We start from the raw sequence: 22,469 nt of genomic DNA, 5'->3' as shown, positions 1-22,469 counted from the left end.
TAAAAATTGTACCTTTGCTTGTCACTGGGGCTGTACCCTTAACTGTAGGTAATTGTACCTTTCAAGGGACAGAAATGGACTCTGAGGAACATTTTTGTACCATCGATGGGAAATGAATGCTGTTTGTTCCTTTGGGATGTCCATTTCTGAACCTTAAAAAGGTACAATTATAAATGTGCAGGCCCAGTGACAAGCAAAGGTACAAATTGGTACCCCTTTTTCAAAGTGTACTTGTTGATCTACTGCTTTTCCTACAATCCGTCGACCCACTACAAATATTTTTGCTACATTAAAGAAATTATTCATCAGTATGAGTTAATTTTGATAAGACGCAGGAGAAATGGAACGAAAAAGAAACATAAGGGAATTTTAACTGCATTATGACGTGTCCAAGAAACACACGGTTTGATCAAAGCCAGCTAATCATTTTGCCGACAATTTCTCTCAATTCCGGTGGATCATGCTGCTAGTTAAACTGCGAATTGATTATAATTTGCACCGCTGCGCTGACATTTGTCTTCCGCTGAATAAGAGCCCGGATGCTGCTGTGATTTCTGTCGGAGATATTCGTGTTGCGTTTATGGCTGAATGTGAAGTTTGCGAATTGCTCTGCAGGGATGCGTCAGACATATCAGTTAGATGTCCTGTATAATCTCATATTACGCAATTTTTAAATCCGAGTCTTCTCTAACAGGAAGAGAGCAAGGAGGGAATAGACCCTGCAGAAACACACCTTTAATGCTACAGGGATATTTTGAGACAGATTCCCCACGCATAGGGAGAAATATGCAGATGAATTAAACTTTCATAGTAAAGCCTAACTACTAACCTTTCACAATAGGAATACCCAAACCATACTTACCCTATATGGACATATTGATAGGTGTACCAGTTTGCCGATAATACTAGGTAACTTGTGTCATTTCACAAACATCGTAATATAGCATCCCTGCTCCCAGTCGCTTAAGATGGAAACGTTAAGAAAAGTTACGGTCCGCTTCAGTCTCAGCAGTTACTGATGTGATTGGCTATAATCAGATGGTTCTCAGGTGATCACTCAGGTTCTCCAGTTATTAGATACTAATTAAAATTAGTATCTAATAAGTACTTTGCCGTTAACGATTAGCACGGTACACAAGTACAAAAGCTATGAACGACGGCAGGCTTTCAAACAAATGAGCTTTCATAAAGATTAATATTTTATTGTTTTATACCTACTGTACGCTTAAGTTTCACAGTTTTGGAGTACCTGTGTAACAAATACCGGGAATGCCTTTAAAGAATATTTTCTGCATATTAGACACATACCGAATCCAGGCTGAAATAATTTAAATTACTTTCGTATGAGAAAAGCATAATTTACATATGAAGACGGATTACAGATAAACCTTCTGTATGGTCCTGTAATCATCTACATATGGATACATTGTCGCAGTCGCCGTTTGCTTTTTGATACCATTTTGTACTGCGCTCCACAAATATACAGGTTTATACAAAATGTTATGCGTGTGCCAAAAAAAATACATATAATGGTCATTTTTGGGCACCTTAGTAGGACCCCATTTGCGTTTAAACGACACATATTCCACATGACTTTCACGTTTTGATTGTTCAGCAACTTTTTCCTTTTTTTTGTAATTGACGCCATTCTAGTTAAGCACCTTTTCCCCCCTCTTGTAGCAACCTAGATTTATGCAACTGATGCTCAGGACTCGCATTCAGTCACACTCCGTAGGAGCATTACTGCCCCCTGGAGGAAGGAGACAAATTGCACAGCAAAAGCTCAACTCGTGAAAATGGCAACATCCTTGAATTTTCTTGCAAAAACAAAAAAAAATCTTTAAAAACAGCCTACATACAAAGAGGCAAAAAAGAAATGAATCTGCTTTATTAACAAGCAAAGCCACAAAATTATAAAGAATCTACAAGCAATATATCAGCTTAAATTAAATGCATCTGGTCACATCCATTTCATTTGTTATCATTAGTTCAACTAATCAAGTCTCTTGTGTGCTAAACATGCAGCCGTCACAGCACTCGTCCCGCTAAGCTAGCTGGCTTTCAGCCTTTTGCTCTCCAATTCCTGGCTGGCCTCCTCCAGCTCCCGTTTGCTCCCGTTTCCTGTCTCGGCGTCCCTCTGCCGCAGGTCTCGCCGCTCCCGCTTCTCCCTCCGCTCCTCCATCTCGCCGATCTCCTCCGCGAACAGGGCTTTCAGCGAGGGCACCATCTTCGGGATGATGCCCACATCGCCCAGACCCACCTGTGAAAGTACGGGATAATAACGTGAAATGATGAAGGCCATGAGGATGCTTTTAAGCTTCAAAGAGCTGCATCTGAACCACGAGTCAGTGGGGAACCTCAACCTGGCGAATGACAGGTTGAAGCTACCACGGCCATCTCCATCATGAATTTAAGTGGGCGGGGACTCATGCAGTTGGATGAAGTCTGCTGATGAAAACCCATCATGCAATCAGCATCAGCAGTTCCTGGCCTTCACCCTCTTTGCCCAATCAAAAGGTAGGAACGCCAGCTTCTGGACTTCAAGACTGAACCAACCCTCAGTTTTCCCACTACTATGTCCGAGGAGGAAATTCCCTCAATTTCTGAGGGATTCGCCAGCCTGACGGAAGCAGTTCTCACACTGAAATCCACGCCTCACAATCAGGCAGGAGCCCAGCTTTAAAAAAGCAACACTCAATCCTCAGAAGTGGCACAGTCACAAAATTCGTATCATGCAACAGACTCATAAACAAACTGGAAACCTCATCAGAATCAACACCAAGCCCGGCTCGTCACGCAGCAGAACAAGGCCGTCTGAAGCCTGAGACTCGCCAGTCGCTCGCTCACCTTCATGTGGTCGAAGGATATGCCCACTCGGTCGTTGAAGTCGGCGTTGAACAGGGGGATCTTGGCGTACCTCTGGCTGAAGTGGTTCAGCATGATGAACTCTGCGTTCATCTTCATGCCGACGTCAATCGCCTGAGATGTCGTGCTACGATTGAAGCCAATTCTGTCACTTCTCGGGTCACTTCATTCAATTGCTGCCTTTACCACCCTAGTGGTACCAAATGGAACTGAGGTCCATTCAAACTACCAAGAACATTAAGTATCTTCAGCAATTTTCCTTACAAGTACAACATAGGCTTCTTACTTCACTATGGTAACAGGGGCTCCATTCTCATACCGAAAGACACTCAAATAGCGGAAACTACACAAAGCATTAAATCCTTCATACATACTCTTAACCAGAGGCAGAAAGTTAAGGTCCAGAAAGTACAAATCCAGATCAAGGTTTTGTTTCAATCAACCCGTTGAGTGTAGAGTCACATTTACAGAGCACTCAACTCATTGGCTGCAACAAAATCTCGGTCTGGATTTTCACTTTCTGGACCCGAACTTTCCGCCTCTGCATTTGCCTAGATAACCTGCTCCATTAGGGAAAGGTTTCAGGTGGCATGTAAGCACCTGTGCCGCTTGTCCCTGGCCTCCTCCTCCATTCCGTCCTCCAGCGTGGCCTCGTGGATCAGCAGAGTGGCGCCCTTCCCTTGGGAAACAATTGCAGCCGTGTCACTAAATGCCACACCCTGTGACCGACGCCCACTTCACACTAGCAACCAATCGCTAACCCCGAAGCCAGGCGCTGCGCACGGAGGAACGCACTTCCTCTTCTTTGCACACGAAAAGCTATTATCGCAAATACAGAAGCTGAGAGAAAGCTGGCCGTATACTTCTGACGAAAAATCAACGACGTTTTGGCAACATGACGTCGTATGATGGTTGGTCAGCAGGACTAATTATGCAGTTTCCAGCATGCTTTGCAGAGCGCTTTAAATACAGTAAATTAATATACGTATTCCTGTATTTGTTAATATAATCGTGTGATGTTGAATAGGATGTGTTTGAGCAGGGAAGCCTGCAAACTGTTGCACACTGGCCCTGCAGGACTGAACTGGGGAAGCACACTGGAGTGGCACCCCCATATAAAGACCTCCCACAAAATCCCCACCCCGCCACAGAGATACGAGGTGCCTGAACACAGGAACACCTAATCGTCAATGAGATGCTAAATTTCCTGCTTGCGGAGGATGCAGCCAACACACCCATCTGGACCAGGGCTTCGGACGGCATGGTGTCCCCTGAGAAGACCATCTTCCACCCGGAGGGATGCCAGAGGCTGCAGCCGAAGGAGCCCCTGCAGTGCGGCACCACGCACGTCTGCAACTGCGACGGCGGGCGGGTGGGTGTGGAGAGAGGGAGGGAGTCTGTTACACACAATGTATGCAGGCCGTGTCCTCAATGGCCAAGCGGGGGCGCTCCCGAGTGCAGCCGTATCAATACTGCAATTAATCATCAAGTCACTTCAATTTATTAATTCATTGTGGTACTGGGCAACACTGGTGAAACCTAACATTTAAAAAAAAAATGCTGCCTACAGTATATAGCCTATGCTAAGCGCACCACACTGTCGGACGCGGGGGTGAAGTCTCCATCCCTGACATGAAAATCAAATGTTTCCTTTTTTTTCCCCGCACATTTGCAGTTTTTAAAACAGAAATGAGCAAACAAAATGCACGACGAAAGGCAAAGTTAATGCACCCGGGACTTGAAGCAACTATTTTACTCATGATACTGATTCATCCTTGGTAGTTTAAGGCCCTTAATACCTGTTGCTTACATTTGGCCCATTTTAAAATTAGTAGCTCCATTATTTAAATACCGGAGTGTTAACCATCAGCATACTATGGCAATACTGAGATGCAGAGTGATGTACTGAATTGTCACGCTCATATCGTGAGGAGTACTGTATCGGCGGCGTGTTGGGAGTAGGGCGGCGTGTTGGGAGTAGGGCGGCGTGTTGGGAGTAGGGCGGCGTGTTGGGAGTAGGGCGGCGTGTTGGGAGTAGGGCGGGGTATCGCCAAGACGCACGTACCTTTTCCAGCTCGGACTTTTTGAGCATCGCCTGGATGAGAGATTTAGTTTTATTATTGGGCTCCTCACTCCCTTCGACCAAGAACCGCGAAGGGATGATGCTGTAGGAGAAAACGACAAACGACACAAAGCAGCAGGTCCATCAGCCCTTATTTTACATGAACACTGTCGCAGGGAATATCACACAGAATCCACAGGATGCCCCTTTACACCTTACAGCGGCGTTTCCCAATCCGCTCCTCAGCGATCCACAGACAGTCCACGGTTTCGCTTCCTCACCGTTTCATTTCACTTCACATTCCTCTGAGAAGGAGATTGTTGATTTTACATGCAGTGCTCACAGAAAGACTTGGGACGCTTGCTTAATTTAGTAAAAATTATTGCAAGTTTATCGGTTTTATTACAAAAACTATTACTTTTATTCATTTGTATCATATGAGAAGCAGTAGATTAAAGTAAAACATTTGTTTTACTTTACAAGCAGTAATTAACTGAAACCCAAATTATAAAAGTTCAAGACCTGTTTCAAGTTAACTGGCAAGCAGTCTTACGGGGTGCTTTTCAATTAGTAACAAAACACCAAACATTTGTGTTTAGTATCCCTTTGGGAGCCAGTGACTACAACTGCAATTAATTACAAAATGGGAAAAAACAGAACTGAATGGCAGCCTGTCAATCGACTTTTGTGATGAAGGCAATTAATTTCCAATATCTTTATTCAGAATTAAGACTTTCTGTGAGCACAGCATGCAAAACCAACCATCCACTTCTCAGAGGAATGTGAAGCGATAGGAAACAGCGCCACCTGCTGGGGCCGTACTCACTTGACATGCTTGAGGATGGGCTGACAGTGCTCATCATACTGCTGGAGCCAGTGCATAATCTGAAGAGGCGCCACCAGGTACACGGGGGCAAAGGGTTTGCCCAGAGTCTCCTGGAGGATGAGAGAAGCAGGAGGGTGGTGCGGAAACCTCAGCGATTCACATACATGCCAAACACAACTCCCTGCATCGTGGGTCACATGACCATTTCACTTTCAAAATCAGAATAAAATGTACACAAAAGCAAAAAAAAAAAAATTAAAAAAAAAGGTTGAACAAGAGGAAATATGCCCTTGACACCTAAGATGCCTACTCACCAAAGCCCTCTCTCTTTGATACAACAAATGCAACAATCCCTACAGGGAGGAGAAACATAAAAAGATTTCAGAAATTTCACACCTAGTTATTTAGATTTAAGGAATATGATAGTGATGGCCAAATGAAGCTTCATGAACCATATGCTGTATTTTCTGACACCACTAGATGGTGCTCTCTATTCAAATAAAGGGCTCAGTGCGTACCCCAAAACTAACCAAGAGCACCATCTAGTGGGGTGAAAAAATATAGAAAATGGTTCATGAAGCTTCATTTGGCCATCACTAGAATTTGGGATTTTGTTGTTTTTTTTGTTTTTATTTTTTTAAATGCTGGGTCCAGGCCCTGAAAGCACTGGCTCACCGTGTGATGGTCAGCGTGCATGTGAGAGATGAACACAGTGGACAGCCTCGTCAGGAGCTCGTCCACACCGTCGCCATAGTGACGGCACAGCTGGCCGAAGGTGCCCTCGCCACAGTCGAGCAGCAGGGATTGGCTGGTGCTGGGGTGTGACGCACCAGAGCGGTTACACACAACATCTAAATGGGGATCTTCCATTCATTTCTATAGGAAAAACCCTAATCCCAATCACAGCACCCTTAACCCCAACCAAGCCCTGACCTTAACCATAAGTAACCAAACAAAATAAGACCTTCGGCATTTACACTTTTTTGATTGCATTATAAAATTGAGGGTATCCCAAGGGGGACCAGAAAAATGTCGCTAAAAATTCGGAAGGTTTCAGGTTTTACCACACTATGGGGACGTAATGGTCCCCAAATGTGACCCATGGAAACCCACACACACATACAGAGCAAAGTTGAGCAAATCTTTCAGCTAACGTTTCCGTATTGCCTGAACAGTTACGCCACCATACCTGATATTCACCAGCGTTCCACTGACGTTCCTGATCTTCATGGGAAGGGAAGACGCTGTGCCCAGGAACACCAGCTCAGGGTACTTCCCAGCCCCTCCTGAAAAGCAGCAGGAGTGTGATAGTGCTGCGAGATGCTCCGCCCCTCAGTGTCATGTGACTGAGGTCATGTGACTCCCAGATAAACGGCCCGGCGGCCAGCCTCACCACCTGGTGGGCCTCCGTCTGCCGCCTGCAGCCTCCTCCACTCCTCCAGCTCGCCGAGGAAGTCGGGCAGCGCCATAGCCTCCCTCACAAACTCGTCCCTGTCACATGCGGGGATGGCTTCCCTGGGGACAGGACACTATGCTACATGACCCAGCTAAACACCCAGGCCCACCTGTTTACACATGGTGGCATTATTTTGGAATATAAAAATGATCAGAACATCTTAAAGGTTTTAGAGCAAAGTGCTCAAGGTCCCCAAGATTGTGCACATTTTTGCTCCTTCCCAGCTAACACACCTATACCAGGTATTGTGCATCTTGATTGGCTGGTAGGGAGCAAAAAAGTTGACTGTCTGGGTGTCCCTGAAGACTGGGTTGGGAAACACTGGTTTATACCATTTAAATAACTGACATTAGACAAAGCCAAGTTACTTACAGTTGCACATCTCTGTAAGCACAAAATGACTAATGCGCTTGTCGTCATGTACAAACAGACCAGTGAAAGATGCCTCCTGACACCAAACGGTCAAACAGACGAACCCCTCTCACCTCTGCCACTCGAACTTGGGCCTCATCTGGAACTTTAGCAGACACTCAGCTCTTACGTTGGGCACATGGATGGCTGCCCGCGGTCCCTGGGGGGGCAGGAGACGGGCGTTTATGAAGAATCGGTTCACAGAGCAGAAATTCAGGCCTCCTGATGTCACACACATGTAAGGAATCAGGATCACTCAGCTTTGCACTCAGACTGGTTCTCACCCTTCAGTCATGCAGCATCAGCCCTTACAGGGGCTCCGTCTGGTGCACAGATGATCCCATCCAGTAGTGATGCCAAATGAAGCTCCGTGAACCATTTGCTGTATTTTCTGACACCTCCAGATAGTGCTCTATTAAAAAAAGGGCTCAATTCATGCCCCAAAGCAAACCAAGAGCACCATCTAGTGGGGTCAAAATGTACAGAAGTAGTTCATGAAGCTTCATTTGGGCATCACTACCGTCCAGTACATGTTATCTGTGCACTCTGCTTACCTTTGCCATAACAACATGTACCGGACGGTAGTGATCTGTGCACTCTGCTTACCTTTGCCATAACAACATGTACCGGACGGTAGTGATCTGTGCACTCTGCTTACCTTTGCCATAACAACATGTACCGGACGGTAGTGATCTGTGCACTCTGCTTACCTTTGCCATGTAGGTCTTCAGCTCTGGGAAGATCTCAGGGTGAATCATGTTGAGTTGGGTCTGAATCTTGTGACACCGCACGTTGTGAACGGTGCCCACGTGCTCGTTTAGAATCAGGTGCTCTGTCGTGGGCCCGAACCTGTCAGCCAGCACAGCCAATAAGGATCTGCATGGGTCGGGTGGGTCTAAAGCGGTCATGTGACTTGAGGCCACTCTAAGTGCAGCTCTGGTCACGTGGCTCCATTCTGCATTGCAGGACTTACCTCTCCATCCACTGCTTGTACTCTTCTGTTTCTAGGACAGATTCTGGGGTCATGTGGACAACCAATGCAACAGGGACCTGACCACCACTCTGGTACCTGCAGATGTGGAGCAACTTTAACAGCCACACCTATTCATTAGCGTCCCTCAGACACACTGCCGTACAGCAGCTGACCAGAAGATGGCGTCAAATCGCCCATGTACAGTACAGACTGACAAAAACAACGCAAACTTCCGTTTAATATCTTTCAGGAGGGTTCATAAAAGGTTCTCCCTCATGCCGGTCATACTGGGGTAGTATATTTTAATTAGTCGTAAAAGTCTTGAATGTCCTTTCTGCAGACAGGTAATAAATCAGTGGCCAGGACAACTAAAGCACGTCGTCATGACGATACCCGCGGAGGGTCTCATTGGTGCAGAGGGGCTGGACAAACTCCAGTGAGGGGCACTCCAGCACGATGAAGGCGTGGCCGGGGTCAGAGGGGGTGCACACTTCCTCAGGGTGAATCTGTGGAAGTATGACATTAGTCACTAGTCTTGTGAGATGGCCGATTCGGTTCCCAAATCTCTCCTCAGGGGCACCTTAGCCATTACATTTGCTCAATCTCACCACCAACCAACCTAGTTTATCTGAGTAAATAAAAGTAAATGAGGTATTGATGTGATAACAGCCGATTGCAGAGATACATGGCTGCACTGGATGGGTGATAGAAACTCTGGTGATTTTAGGAGAAGTTTGGAAATGACCAAGCAGACTCACTTTGACAGACATTTTTACGTCAACAGGAAGATCATTTAAGCGTCGTTTTCTTAACTTCCATAAGACTTCTCCCAAAGTAACGTAGGAAACCTGTAGCCAAACTAGCCACATCCATCACTGCTACAAAACACCACCGCAAGATGAGGAAAACTCTCACCTCCCTGCCCTCAAAGGTCACCGATCTGCCGTCCTTCAAGGCGGCGATGATGGGTCCGATGGCTGCAGTGCCCCTGCGGACAGAACCACAGGCCAGTTAGCAAAACGCCTGGAGCAGAGCGAAGGTTTCGCCTTTCTGTCAGTAGAAATGTCTCCTTCAGACTTGCTGGGGGGGCAAACACAGTTCATCAGAGGAGCACAATTAGCCGTAATTAAGTCCATCCTCCCCCCTCTCTCTCCCCATTTACCTGCACCAGATTCATACTTTGTTCTTCATATTTGCTCATTTCTTGTAGATGAACATTAAACCAGCTGATGTCACTCTACTAACTGCTCTAAGAGGAAGTGATGCAGCTGTAAACAAACTGCAGCAGACAAACTGGAACGGAAATCTGTTCTGCTACGATATTTTAACCACAATTGTTATATAAAAGTGGACATTTGATCAATGTGTTTTCTTTTTGAAAACAGAAAAACCAGCAGGGGGCGCCCTAGAGTGCAGGGGCCAGGGTGTTTATCCCTTTACCCATAACCTACAAATAAACCAAACACAACATGAGCTAGATTCTCTGGCCAAATACTTACACGGGTAACCCAAGCTCTTTGGCTTTAAGAACCAAGAAGTTTCCTTTCTTCTGGTTAAGCTGCAATAAGAAAGAGGTACAAGGCATCATGTCACTTCACCGGTTTATTCCAGCTTACCGAGTGCGTCGACCGCGGCCTCTCACCTTACAAATAAAGGCAACGACTAGATCGGGGTCTTTGGTTGCTGTTGATCCTGCACCTGCATAACAAATGGGCTACATCACATCACATACGCTGCCTAGCACTCTGGAAATCACCATCCCGGCTGCGGTGCCGTTCTGCAGAGTACCGCCGGAAAGCTCACCGGGGCCGTCTCCAGTGTCGGCCGGCCCAGCCCCAGGGGAGGGGGGCAGGCGTCCTGCAGGCTTGGCTGGAGATCAGAGAGACAAGGGGTAAGGAAACAGAACATAAGGGGCGGGGTTCAGGTGTGTGTTTGGGAGGGACAGTGGGATTCTTCAATTTATACAATGAAACAGCTGCCAAATTTGCCTGAATGATCAAAATTGCCCCCTCTCGATATCAAACCACTCAAAATTTATAGAGTTGGCAACCAACCCATCTTCAATGGCAAAACAGCGGCACTTTATTAATCCCCAGGGGAAAATTCTCTTTCCATCTTGTACTCAAATTCTTAAAATTTCATATCAAATAACGGAGATGACACTCACCAAAAATGGGTACTTGAGTGACCGACATGGTCTCGTCAGAGTATTGTGGCTCAGTGTAGGGGCGTACAGCTTTGACGACAGCCAAACATAAAAGCATTAACAAGATGTGTTTCTCAAGAACCTTTAAACTATCAGAATAACCACATTTACACAAGTGAGAATGTTATAAAATTGAATACCTAATTTGATTTCATTTAGAGGTCCGGAGAAGACACGAATGGCACTTAAATACTTTTCCTTGGAAACAAATGGAAAGCAAATATTAACTGTACTTACAAGTGATAAATTATGGAGGCTAACAGCCCAACTTGAGCCGCTTAACTCACCAGCTGAGGCGGACCTGAGAGAACGCACTCCGGAACGCCAGTGTCTTTCAGCGTCAGTATCATACCTGAGAAATACAGCGCAGAGAACCCGGTGGGAACTTCGGGTATGTGCGTCCCTCTATCTGCCAAAATGGCCGTAAACTGAAGCAGAACTGCTTATCAAACTATTCGTTTTCTACATTTTCCTCAGGACAGCCCTTACACGACTGAATGAATTAGTTTCATACAAGTTATGTAATCTCTGCCTACAACTTAATAAAAGGAAGCATTACGGAGAGAGAAGCCAGACGTCAGTTTAATGTTCTCACCACATAAACCACCAACATTATCGTAGCTCATCCTGGTTAAAAAAATGTTGTCTAGGCGAGAGGCTTTCAGTCTGCAAATGTAAAGCACAAATTATATTAACGGATTGGATTCTAAACACTAGTGTAAATGGCGAAAACAATGCCTTTTGCCAATCGACTTACTTATGCTCGTGCATCAACCTCTGGGTCCCTTCTCCACAGTTGAACAAATACCTGTAACAGTTGCAGTTGTTTACATTTGCGGTATCGGGAGAATACGTGTAAAACTTAATATCAGAGAGGATATCGTTAAAAAAATCAGGTTCCGTCGCTCATTACCTGTTGTACTCAGAGAAAACGTACAGCGATGGTCCATTATCTCGACTGCCTGTTCCGACTACTTGTATGTATACCGTTGAAGCCCCGTGCAAGTCAACGTTTTTTCGGTGTTCCTTGATCTTGACGTGTCGCAGGGTGTCTCTGGGAGGCTTGGGTTTTTTCGGTCTCGGTTTCTGATTATTGTTTGTATTAGAGGCCATAGCCCGCGATATAAGAAAAAGAGTCCGAGGAAAAATATTTTTAACCCATGTATTGGAATAGCATCGACACTGAGCCGTCGCTGAATATTTAAGAAATAGGCCGGCGGTTGTTCTTATGTCAAAAAATGCTTTTCTTATAATAAACATCAAGGCAGCAAATGCAGTAACAGATCTTCAAATTTCTTTTTTTAATCGAATTCCCTAATACAATAACATTTTCATTATATATCTAACTCTCCGACCACACATACTCCACATAAGTTTAGCAACGTGACAGTTACTGCATTTTCTTCCGTCGCAGCATGATGACGCCACACAGATATGCCTGACTTTGAGCGCAGCGCTTCTCAAACCTGTTTATACGCAGTCTCATTCGTCCATTGATACTAATTATGTAATTGACTTGATATTATTCACAAGATGAAACATACAAACGGATATCCAAAAAACTGACTTCTGTTCAATGCCAAGAATTCCAAGATCTTCCATACTGTTGAAATTGTCAAAATAATAGATGATATATTATGGTGCGTTCGTTTTTCTCTCGGAACTCGGAAATTCCGAGTTGAGTGACATCACGTCCGACAATCTCCCGTTCGAGCTACCCACATCTCGGAACAAACATGGCTGCCTCCATGAACACGTTGCTGTGTATTGTTGCTTTATATTTTAGCAGATTTGGAGTTTTACAAATGAAGAAAATGGAGAAATTTAGATTTTTCCGAGAGACAAACAAGAAACACGAACTAGTCAAACCACATTAAAAGCTTTATAAAATATTTTAGTACATTCATAGCGATATTCTTTTTTCGAACAGTAAATAAACTACAAACAAACCAAGTCGCCATGTTGAAATTACGTCACAAGGGCAACTCGGGCAACAAAATCTTATCCGACTTCAACGTCATAAAAGGGGCGTGTTTCCGACGGGAAGTGATGTTTTTCGTGACGTATCGTGACGTTTTCATCCGAGTTCCGACTTTGAGAGAAATAATCGAACGCACCCTAATTCACAAACTGCAAATTTGCAATGAAGTCACATTGTTCCACGGGTGTGATTGCCGGGACATATCACGACATAATTAACTGATTGCATATAAACCTCTTTATGAGTCACTAGAACTACCGCAGAAAATATATATGGTGCGATACACAGCAAAATGGATCGATTTTCTTATTCGGCCAGTACAGATCGAAGGCATTTGCCCGGGACCCGATTTATGCAATATATATTTTATCTGAAATTGTTTTGCGTCGTATTACAAACGATGCAACAATAATAGCTGAAGCAAAGTTTCAGGAAAAAAAAAACTTAAAAACGACTACTTAAATGTATTGTAACGTTTATATGCCACTATAGTGTTAAATCGTCTTTTACAACATTTTTCCCAAATAATGCTAGTTAGACGTTGCAGCTGCGAATTGTTAAATTTATTTTATTGATAATTTTTCTGCCACTGTAAGTTTCCAGACCTCACAAAACAAGCATTACAATGCCAAATAACAGGATTATGTTTTGACTTTGTCACATCCAACCTCTGGGCAAAGGGGCATCTAAGGAGGCCTCAGTGACTGAGATCAGATAATTAAGTCTTAAATATTAAAGTCAAGCATCTCGTGAAGAAAGAATCACTGGGAACATTTCTTGTGAAAACGTTTTAACACATAACCACTGTCCTATTTACTGTCGTCACTTAGGTGTGCCTTATTTTTTACACATCTACCATGAAGAAAATAATGTGCACAGCATAGTATTTCAGAGATGTCAAACATTCAAAAAATATTTAAACAGCGATGTCATTTAAATCTCTTATCGAAAATGGTCATACTAACATTCTATTGAGATCATTTCAAATAAATTTTAAGTAGGAGATCCAACTGCACAGTTAATGGCGTGCTCACTGAGGTCATGATAGATTTCTTTAAAAAAAAAAATGCAATTTTAAAAATTGTACAACTTTCCCCACCAAGTCCTGTCATTAAAATTTATAGATGTCATTGACATGCATTAAAAATAAAATGATTACAACTTCCAAAAAGGGACTATTATTTCATTCATTTTCAGTCTCAACTGCAAAACATCTGTGGTAACTCAGTGCTGTTCCTCTCCCTGTTTACTAGAAGGAATACGGTAAACCCCAGCGAGTCCTTGCCATAGTGGAACCTGAGGACCAGCAGAATGAAACAGGACTTTGGCTCACACCACAGCCAATCAGAGTTGATCCCAGGGACTCCTAATATAAAGGGCCTGTCCATACCCATCAAGAAGCTCAACCAGCTCAAAGGTCCTTCCAGAAAAACTGTTGAGGCATAGATCCATAGGTATGACCTACACTGCCAGAGTCACCATATGAATTCAGCTATTCCACATTATTCAGGATCAGTGTAAGCGTATCCAGTTACATGTCGTACTCTTAACACAGGCCTTTACAAACCAGAAAAGTTTTCTGAAAGCAACCCAGTAGCCTGTCTTTGGTGAAAATGAGTTGGAACAATTACAGAATAGGCAGTTGGGGCTGTAAAGAGAAACATCCAGTTGAACAAAGCATCTTAAAACATGTGGTCCATGGTATTATAGTGACTTGCAGAGATCTTTTGCACATTTTCCCATTCTGCAGACATAGAATGACATTTTTCAACAAGCACCTTGCATGCCTCAGTCAAAAGTTAGCATAAAGGAAGTCACTTTTATTTCTTTCTTTTTTTTTTTTAAATCAGCAAATTAAATCCATTGCACATACATCTGTTCAATACCCAGTGGTGCTCAGGTAAGGGATGGAGAGGGAAGGGACAAAAAAAATAAATAATAAAAAAACCTTAAACTTTCCTTGTTCTTGGCTTATAACCCTATTGAAGCAAGATTTGATCTAAGATACACAAAATATTTAAAATCAAATACATGGAAGAGTTGTGAAAGTTCACACAGAATATGATTCCAGTATGGTGACTGAATATCTCCAGGTCAAAAATGAGACTTAATAATCTTGTGTATAATTCCAGGATTCATCACTATACTGTGTTCACATAATAGGCCTTACACCAAAAGAAGGTAGGACCAATGGCTAGTGTGCAGTCCCTATGTAAGCATGAGAGAATCACGTGCGTAGGTGACATCATAAAAACGTGACCAAGAGGAATCTTATTGCACATGAGGGAGGAGATCGCCCTGCTGAGTGGACAGATTTAGTCCACATACATGGGTGAGGAGGGGGAGGCAGGCATCTGGTCCAGAATGCGGCACACATAGCTGGCCACGTTGACGTGCCGCTCCTCGTACATTCGGATGAAGGCGTGTTTCTGGGGGAACGTGCACACACACGTCAGTCCATCAGGAGACACACCGAGAGCATCCACGGCACCCCCAGCAGAACCCAGAAGACCTACCAGAAGCTCCTTGTACTTTGGCCTTTTCGACTCGTCCTTCGTAAGGCTTCAAGGTGCAAAAAACATGGTGAAGGGGAAAAAAATAATAATAATAAATGTATCTTGGTCAAAATATATAACATAACAACCTCTTATCGTATCCGTATGAATAATCTACACTCCTCTAACGACATCATGGAAAATTACAGGTTCAAAATAATTACATTAAATAGCAAAATACAAGTAATTTTGGAAAATCCCTACAACCCAGAGCAGGATAGATAAGTGGCTGGAAAATGGATTGATCATTTGGGAAACTTGCTGTATAGTTTTTAGTCAGCGGTATGAGTTCAGCTGCATTTTTATTATGGTTTATTCCTTTGATTGAACACAGGTGTGTACTTACTATCCTCAACCCTTTTCCCATCTTCTCATTCACGTTAAAATATAGTTTAACTAATCTCTGAGTTGCCATGGCAACAGAGCCAGGTTCCGGCCATCCTCACCACAAGTTGACGAAGTTGATGAACTTGGGGGAAAACTGCCGTTCCTCGGAGTTACAGAGCTGCGGGGGGTCGCCTTTCACCACCTGCGTCAGCTGGTCGAAGACGCTGTTCCACTTTGGGTAGGGGAAGCGGCCGGTGGCCAGCTCATACTATGCGGGAGACAGAGCGCACTGCGGTCACAGCGAGCAGCCATACTGCCTCTAGTGTCCCCCCCTGTCTGGGTGGAGCAGTTACAGAGGGGGGGAAAAAACAGGACGGCTCACCAATGTGATTCCCAGGCTCCACACATCCGAACGGACGTCATAGCCTTGCCGCGAGGCGCTGGGGTCTATTCTCTCCGGCTGCAAACAAAAAGCACGTGAAAGTTCCCAAGGGTACCCTCACACAGTGGCAAGCAGGGCAACACATGCGATCAAAAGTGGCCCCGCCCACAGCCATCACAGGAACAGACCCTATTGGTCGGCCGGCCACCTACCGCCATGTAGGGCCGGCAGCCGGCATCCCGGGTTTTGGCTATGGAATCGACCAGCTGACCACTGATGCCAAAGTCGCAAAGCTTGATGTTACCCTTCCGGTCCAGGAGTATATTGGATGGCTTGATATCTGAACAGAACACAGTGTTACAGTGTGACATTTGCAGCACTGCCAAGTTCCCCATACACTAGACACCCGAAACATGCCTCTGCATACATGCCGAAAAGCATTATGGGTAATGAACGTCTTTTCAAACAAAAGCTCTCCATAACTACCAAAGCTGCAGTAACATGTAGAGGTAGTGGCTGAACATTTAACACACAAATTTGGGGTTTAAAAAAATAAAATAAAAACAAAAAAAAAAACACATTCAGCCATTTCTAAGACTAGGTCTTACCTCTGTGAATTATCTTCAAGTTCTCCTTTAAGTGGTTAAGTGCTTTGACAGTCTGAAACAAAAAGATGTTATGCTGACATGTCACTGGAGGAAGAAAAAAAACAAATACATACATATTCATGAGGAAGAAAAAAAAAGTGACTTACAGCTAATGTTATTTTGCCTAATATTTCCTCTGGAATCACTTCATCTAACACACAATATACATATTTGTAGAATTTGTCGAACGAGGTAGACATGAGCTCCATGCAAATCCAGCAGTCTCCCTAAAGTAAGAAGTGGGGGTGGGGGTGTGGAGTGGTAATACATCCAATTAGAAAACAAATCAAGCAAGACTAAATCCAGAACCACAGTAATTGGCGCACGGTTTAACTGTACGACACACAGAAAGACACCTGGCCCAATGTTTACAAAACTCAATTATACCAAAACACGCAGCGATCGTTCCAGCGTTCTGTATGGCCGGAAGCTCACCTCTCGGAACAGAGCGCCGTAAAACTGGACGATGCAGGGACAGTCGCTGCTCCGCATCACAACGTCCAGGTCCATCAGCAGCTGCTTCTGCTCCTTTTCATCCACCGTGGACCGGATCCTCTGAGAGGGAGGAGGGGGAAGAGTACGAGGAAGTGAGAAATTAAAGAGAATTAAAGGCAATGATTTTTATTTTTCCTGTGGAGGACATTAAAAGCACCTTTAAAGCAACGGCAGCACACCTTGACAGCCATGATCTGGCCGCTGGGCTTGTGCACCATCTTGTTGACGGAGCCGTAGGCGCCGCGGCCGATCTCCCCCAGGTCCTTCAGGTCATCGGCGGTGAAGTCCCAGTGCTGCTCGGGGGAGATCTTCAGCTTCCCCGACGACTCGATGCTGTGAGTGCGTAACCTCTCACTGAAAAATCAGGCGGGGGGGGGGGGGGTGGGGTTGATGGTCCTATGAGAAACGCCACCCACTCAGAGGGGTCGCTCAGCCCGGCGGCAGTGACCCGGCGCCCCGGCAACTTACATGTGTGGGTTCTGAAAGGGAGGCCCGGGCGTGCTGAGCGCGAACCTGGTACTGGGCTTGATTAGCGGACTGGCAAAGCTCAGCTTCAACGCTTTACGTTTACCTGTGGCCATTGAGGGGGACACAGACAGAGTGCACAACTAGCAAGGCACACAAGGAACCATGAAGGTCAAAAATGGCAACACCACATACAGCTAGTGTTAAGGAAAGAAAAAAAAACAGGAATGTGACCAGAGAATGAGTGGGGGGGTGGGGGGGGGGGTGGGAATGCATGTTGCCCCCCCAGTATTAATGGATAATATCCACCAGACCATGACAGTCTGTTCCAATACCTCAAAAGAGGAGGAGCAGCAGGCGAATGGGTCTGGCCACCAGATGGCGCATGACAACAACGAGATCTGTCTCCAGTTTGAGCCCATTTCCTGATTTCAGAGAACGATTACGTTCCTAAAAACATGAACTTAATACCAAGCAGCAAGCTGACTGCACTTAAGCCAAAGCGTACGTCTCACGCTACATTCGTTACAAGCATTTTCATTGGCTGGCTTATGTACATCTCAAAAAAATAAATAAATAAATAAATAAATGTATTTTGGGGAAGTTAACTGATGAGACCTGACTTGACATGTTTAAATTCCTTCTTGCTATTACACCATTTTCCATGTGGGGAACAACTAAAATGCAATGAGGGTCCCGTCAGAAATAGACAGATCCCTTCTCACTTGCAGTGAATATCGTTCTGCAGTCCTTGGGTCACCAAGCAACAATAAAAAACACCAGCTCTCCAAATGACCACAAAATGATTTTAGAGAATCAGACTCCTGCCCCCTACAGGTTAACACTGAAGTCTTTAAACAGAACCTCATACGTATGATTTGTTAATTGTAGGATAGAATTGCTAAGGACTGGAAAACCTGCGATTTTAAATGTTATTCCCACATTAACCACCAAAGAGGGACCTAACCAGACCAGTTACGTTCTTACTCTAACATTATAACTACATAAGAGAGTAGATTTTATCACAGAACAACAATAAATATTTGCTTTCGTATAGTTTAAGCCTCCCACCCAAGAGCACACAAGTAAACAGGTCTGTATCACAGGGAAATAGGTCTAGTCAATTTGCTGTTCCAACCACCACATAAGCAGTAATCCAATGCAATTTAAACTAGACATTGCCTCTATTCAATTTAACCTGTACATCAGCACACAATTTGGTTTTTAGTCAATGACAATTTATAGGACATTTCAGCAAAAGGGGAAATCCTAAGCAATCCTTTCCTTTTTTCCATACAGAACTTTCTGGAGCTGGACACAAAACATGGCACCATTTTCTCCAAACAATTTTTGATTGGTGTGAAATTTAAACGAGCCAGACAGAGACCAAGGTCACAGTAGCCTTAACCACAGCTGCAATTTAGGGCAAAAATTATCAAGACTACCCCCTGCCCCTCGAGAGGGGGGCCAATATATTAGCAAAGCAACTTGGCTTACTCTGAGGAGCTCCAGAGAGGTTAATCTGAAATCCTGACCAGTTACTGACACGAATAAGCTTGCCTTTGCCTTTAAAGGATATCCAGAACATACTGGGTCACAAATGCCCACCAGCATGAGTGAGAGATGCAGGGCAAAGCCAATGATTTTATCACGGGAGACTGGGGGGCTCCAAGACAAGCGAGCATCCCCTGTACTTCAAACAGCGTTAAAAAAGATGGCTGTCAAATTGACACAAGGCTAGCTAACCAAACCAGAAGATAAGGTCAAACGAAGGAAGCAGCAGGTGAGAAGAAACCAGCTTGCAGGGTGGTCTCTATATATTGCATTAATATCACTGAAACATCTCAGCACTTCAAGGACATCCTCCTGCATATCATGAGGATGGATGACCTTCGTGCGCATCATCCAACCTCTGACTGGGGACAGAGGGGGCAGAGATCCAGGAAGGGAAAATCCACAGGGCTGGAGGAGCGGCATGACTGGAGCAGACCGAGACGGTACGGCCACGGCAGATGGACATGCGACAATCGGGACAGGAACACAGGAGACCGAGAGATGCGGCGGCACAGGTCAGCGGCACGCTCAGAACGTCTCACCGTCATCGAGCAGCAGCCAGGCGGGCGAGGAGGAGAGCGAGCGGGGGTGGGGGGGGGGGGGGGGGGAGGGAGAAACCACGTGTTAACGCTCTTTTGGTCAAACACAGACGCAATGACAGACAGAACATCAACTTCAAAAACAGGGAAATACATGTAGGATAATATACATATATACAGTAAATGCAGCTAAGAGATCAGGGCATTCGGTTTAAGCAATGAAACTGGTATGCAGGAGTCCTGCTTCGGCCACTAAGCCAACAGCAGGCTTTGGACTCAACTGAGCCGAACCAACTATTTATAGAACTACCCATGAGACTGCTAGATTTACACCCCCCGAAAAGTTAATCATCTCATTTGGTTTCTCAGAGAGAATACCGTTTTGCATTCCATGCCATTGTTTAAAAGGCAATGGCTTTTTGAAATTAAAGTTACTTGCATAATCACAAATCCTATAAATATGACACCGGGCTTTAATCAACGCAGAGGCTGCATTTATAATACCTTTAGATGGTACCCTAACCCCATGGCAACAACATCCCATCATGCAAAACTGAACAGGAAAAAAAAAATCACGGGGGAAAAAAAAATCATCTCTGAATACTGAACATATCATTAGATCATCACAACACAATATTAAATGGTGATGAATGTCAACTTAAAACAAAAGCATCTGCACTGGATACTTTTAACATTGGCCTTCGCGTGTGTTTAAACACCAAACAAGGCAATGAATTTCAAAGAGATGAGTTAACTGCAAAAATATAACCAAGATTTCCATGTACACATTGATTTGGTGATTGTAGATACAAAGTGACAAAACAGGCCTGCACTTAAGTGCCATTTTTCAGAAGTGACCTGCACTGCCCAAGATCACATGGAGATAAAATCCTGATTTTCCTTTCCACAGAAGACATTCCCAGATGACCCATACCCATAATACAACAGCGCAACTGTCAAGCCAGAGAATTTCACATAAATTTGAAGGACAATATAAATAAGCACTGATTCAGGTGTAGCCTAAATTAACCCCTAGGTAAGAGCTCAGGGATGCTGTATTGAAAATTGACAAGCACTTTCATCTAATCAACCAGAACACTAATATAATCCATGCCTTGGTATCCTGTAGTTTCCCATAAACACCCAGTTCATCAGCAATGTTTTAAGAAAACAACAATAGTTTAACTTCCATGACACAATCTGGTTCACGGCACGTAAAGTTAGATTCATTTCCAGACCCCTGCTATGTGTCCAGCAGCTGGTGACATGTCTCCCCCGACATGTGGTGAGCTCTGATGGCTAAACTGGACGTTACACTGCTAGTGAAACATACCGTCCCGTTACATCGTCATGCCCCCAAACCAGACCGCAGACCGAATTGGCTACATTTCCATGAAACTATAAACTATTGTAAATATCCTTCCACACCTGGTAGCGGGTGAATCAACCATCTAACGCTGGCAGGGTGAATATTTATATATATTTTAATGATACATAAATGAGGTTTAGATTGTGCTTTTACAGCAATACGTATAACCAGCGATCAATCCACCAGCACACCTCGGACTGCGGCGTTAGTAACGGCGCTACCCGACTTCCTACAGGGGCGCCGGAGAGATGCGTCGCAACACAAACACACCTCCATACCCGTGCGCGACGGCAGCTTGCATAAAGGAGAAGCTAAAAAACAGAGTCCGACCAGCCCGAATGGTACCACTGTGACACTGACTGCCAAGCGTCCCCCGCAGGCCTACCTTTCGCATTAGCTATCTGCGCCTCCGCTAACATCACGCGGCTAACTGCTCGCGCCCGGCCGGCGCTCCGTCCGTCCACACACCGCCGAAAATAACAGGCTTTCCTAAATGGAACCGCCGCCGTTGTTCGAAACCAACTCCCCAAAAAACCACCTTGAGAAATAAACCGGCCAGGTAGCCTAGCAGAGGCGGAGGCCTTCCTGGTTGCCGGGATGTCGAATGCAGGTGAATACAAGCGGCTAACAGGCTAATGCTAAAGCAGCATCCCTGAAGGCACAGCCGGAACAGCTGGGGGACATTCAGCCGCTTCCAGTCTGACCCAGACGAAGGGAAAAAAGACCGGTCGGGGGTCGCGACGGTCTGGTTCTTACACTGCATATTGCCGACTGTGGCTACGTGCTGGGGCTGATGAGACGCTGCGGTGGATCCGGGGCTGCCGCTGCCGTGACTGGAGGAGGTCGCCGAGTTGGTGCTGGGTGTCGCCATTGTTGTGAATTCCAGCAGAAGCAGCGGCGGTAGTTGTGGTGGTAGTTGGCACTGGGGCTACAGCACGGAGAAAGGAGAGAGTGTCTTCGCCCTCCCCCCGCCGGCAGGACAGATGGCTCCCCAGCAGCTTTTTTACGGAACTCGGTAGCTGGGCTTGCCCTTCGGTGCGCTCCTTCAGGCGAAAACCCCGTTACACGTAGCCGGGACGGACGGACACCTTGCTGTTAACCGCCTACAGAAAGGGGGACAACTCCACGCAGCCGCAGACGTCGCCTTTCTCGAATTCAGACCATTTCAAATCAGATACATGGACACCCGGCTTCGGAAACCCGCACCGCAAGACCCGCACTTGCGCTCAGCTGATCGAAAGTTAGTCGCGATAATGCACCCCCCACCCTTCGATTTCCGCGCCTGCTCGGCCTGCAAGCTCGGCCCAACGTAGGGTTTCGGAACCGTCCGGAAAAGCGATTTCATTGGTCGTCGCT

The 22,469-nt window shown here is 45.2% G+C and overlaps 2 protein-coding genes across 5 annotated transcripts; both read right to left on the bottom strand.

Annotated features, from left to right (window-relative positions):
* Positions 1-1,866: 1,866 nt before the first annotated feature.
* elac2 (elaC ribonuclease Z 2) lies at positions 1,867-12,768 on the bottom strand. Of its 2 annotated transcripts, none has more exons than XM_072704884.1 (24): positions 11,713-12,768; positions 11,557-11,607; positions 11,395-11,465; positions 11,087-11,151; positions 10,940-10,997; positions 10,761-10,829; positions 10,397-10,462; positions 10,236-10,291; positions 10,093-10,151; positions 9,509-9,581; positions 8,987-9,099; positions 8,594-8,689; positions 8,331-8,469; positions 7,695-7,780; positions 7,150-7,268; positions 6,943-7,039; positions 6,429-6,567; positions 6,068-6,106; positions 5,754-5,863; positions 4,931-5,030; positions 4,101-4,221; positions 3,466-3,544; positions 2,848-2,992; positions 1,867-2,260 (listed from the first exon to the last, which is right to left on the bottom strand). In XM_072704884.1, exons 1-24 carry the CDS (start codon positions 12,057-12,059, stop codon positions 2,051-2,053), a joined length of 2,508 nt encoding a protein of 835 aa, XP_072560985.1. In that variant the 5' UTR covers positions 12,060-12,768; the 3' UTR covers positions 1,867-2,050. The 2 variants fall into 2 exon arrangements, with proteins under 2 accessions (XP_072560985.1, XP_072560984.1); XM_072704883.1 differs by having other exon boundaries at positions 7,147-7,268; positions 11,713-12,767.
* Positions 12,769-13,328: 560 nt separating this feature from the next.
* map2k4a (mitogen-activated protein kinase kinase 4a) lies at positions 13,329-22,453 on the bottom strand. Of its 3 annotated transcripts, none has more exons than XM_023835462.2 (11): positions 21,870-22,453; positions 17,655-17,745; positions 17,366-17,540; positions 17,127-17,246; positions 16,799-16,918; positions 16,653-16,704; positions 16,257-16,384; positions 16,045-16,122; positions 15,782-15,930; positions 15,297-15,342; positions 13,329-15,209 (listed from the first exon to the last, which is right to left on the bottom strand). In XM_023835462.2, exons 1-11 carry the CDS (start codon positions 21,982-21,984, stop codon positions 15,096-15,098), a joined length of 1,188 nt encoding a protein of 395 aa, XP_023691230.1. In that variant the 5' UTR covers positions 21,985-22,453; the 3' UTR covers positions 13,329-15,095. The 3 variants fall into 3 exon arrangements, with proteins under 3 accessions (XP_023691230.1, XP_023691229.1, XP_023691231.1); XM_023835461.2 differs by having other exon boundaries at positions 17,655-17,757; positions 21,870-22,452; XM_023835463.2 differs by lacking the exon at positions 21,870-22,453 and adding an exon at positions 19,562-19,795 and having other exon boundaries at positions 17,655-17,757.
* Between the last annotated feature and the right edge of the window lie 16 nt (positions 22,454-22,469).

The sequence above is a fragment of the Paramormyrops kingsleyae genome, chromosome 22 (genome assembly GCF_048594095.1).
Source record: "Paramormyrops kingsleyae isolate MSU_618 chromosome 22, PKINGS_0.4, whole genome shotgun sequence".
NCBI lineage: Eukaryota > Metazoa > Chordata > Actinopteri > Osteoglossiformes > Mormyridae > Paramormyrops > Paramormyrops kingsleyae.
Note: the sequence above shows the minus strand (reverse complement) of the source record. Positions and strands in the feature narration are given on the sequence as shown.

Coding starts and splice junctions, on each gene's coding strand:
- elac2 (XM_072704883.1), bottom strand. CDS start 12,059: ATGTTTATTATAAGAAAAGCATTTTTTGACATAAGAACAACCGCCGGC. Junction 11,466..11,556: donor AGGTTGATGCACGAGCATAA/GTAAGTCGATTG, acceptor TTACATTTGCAG/ACTGAAAGCCTCTCGCCTAG. Junction 6,568..6,942: donor GGAACGCTGGTGAATATCAG/GTATGGTGGCGT, acceptor GTCACACCCCAG/CACCAGCCAATCCCTGCTGC.
- map2k4a (XM_023835461.2), bottom strand. CDS start 21,984: ATGGCGACACCCAGCACCAACTCGGCGACCTCCTCCAGTCACGGCAGC. Junction 17,247..17,365: donor GCCAGATCATGGCTGTCAAG/GTGTGCTGCCGT, acceptor CCTCCCTCTCAG/AGGATCCGGTCCACGGTGGA. Junction 16,123..16,256: donor GCTGCCGGCCCTACATGGCG/GTAGGTGGCCGG, acceptor TTTTGTTTGCAG/CCGGAGAGAATAGACCCCAG.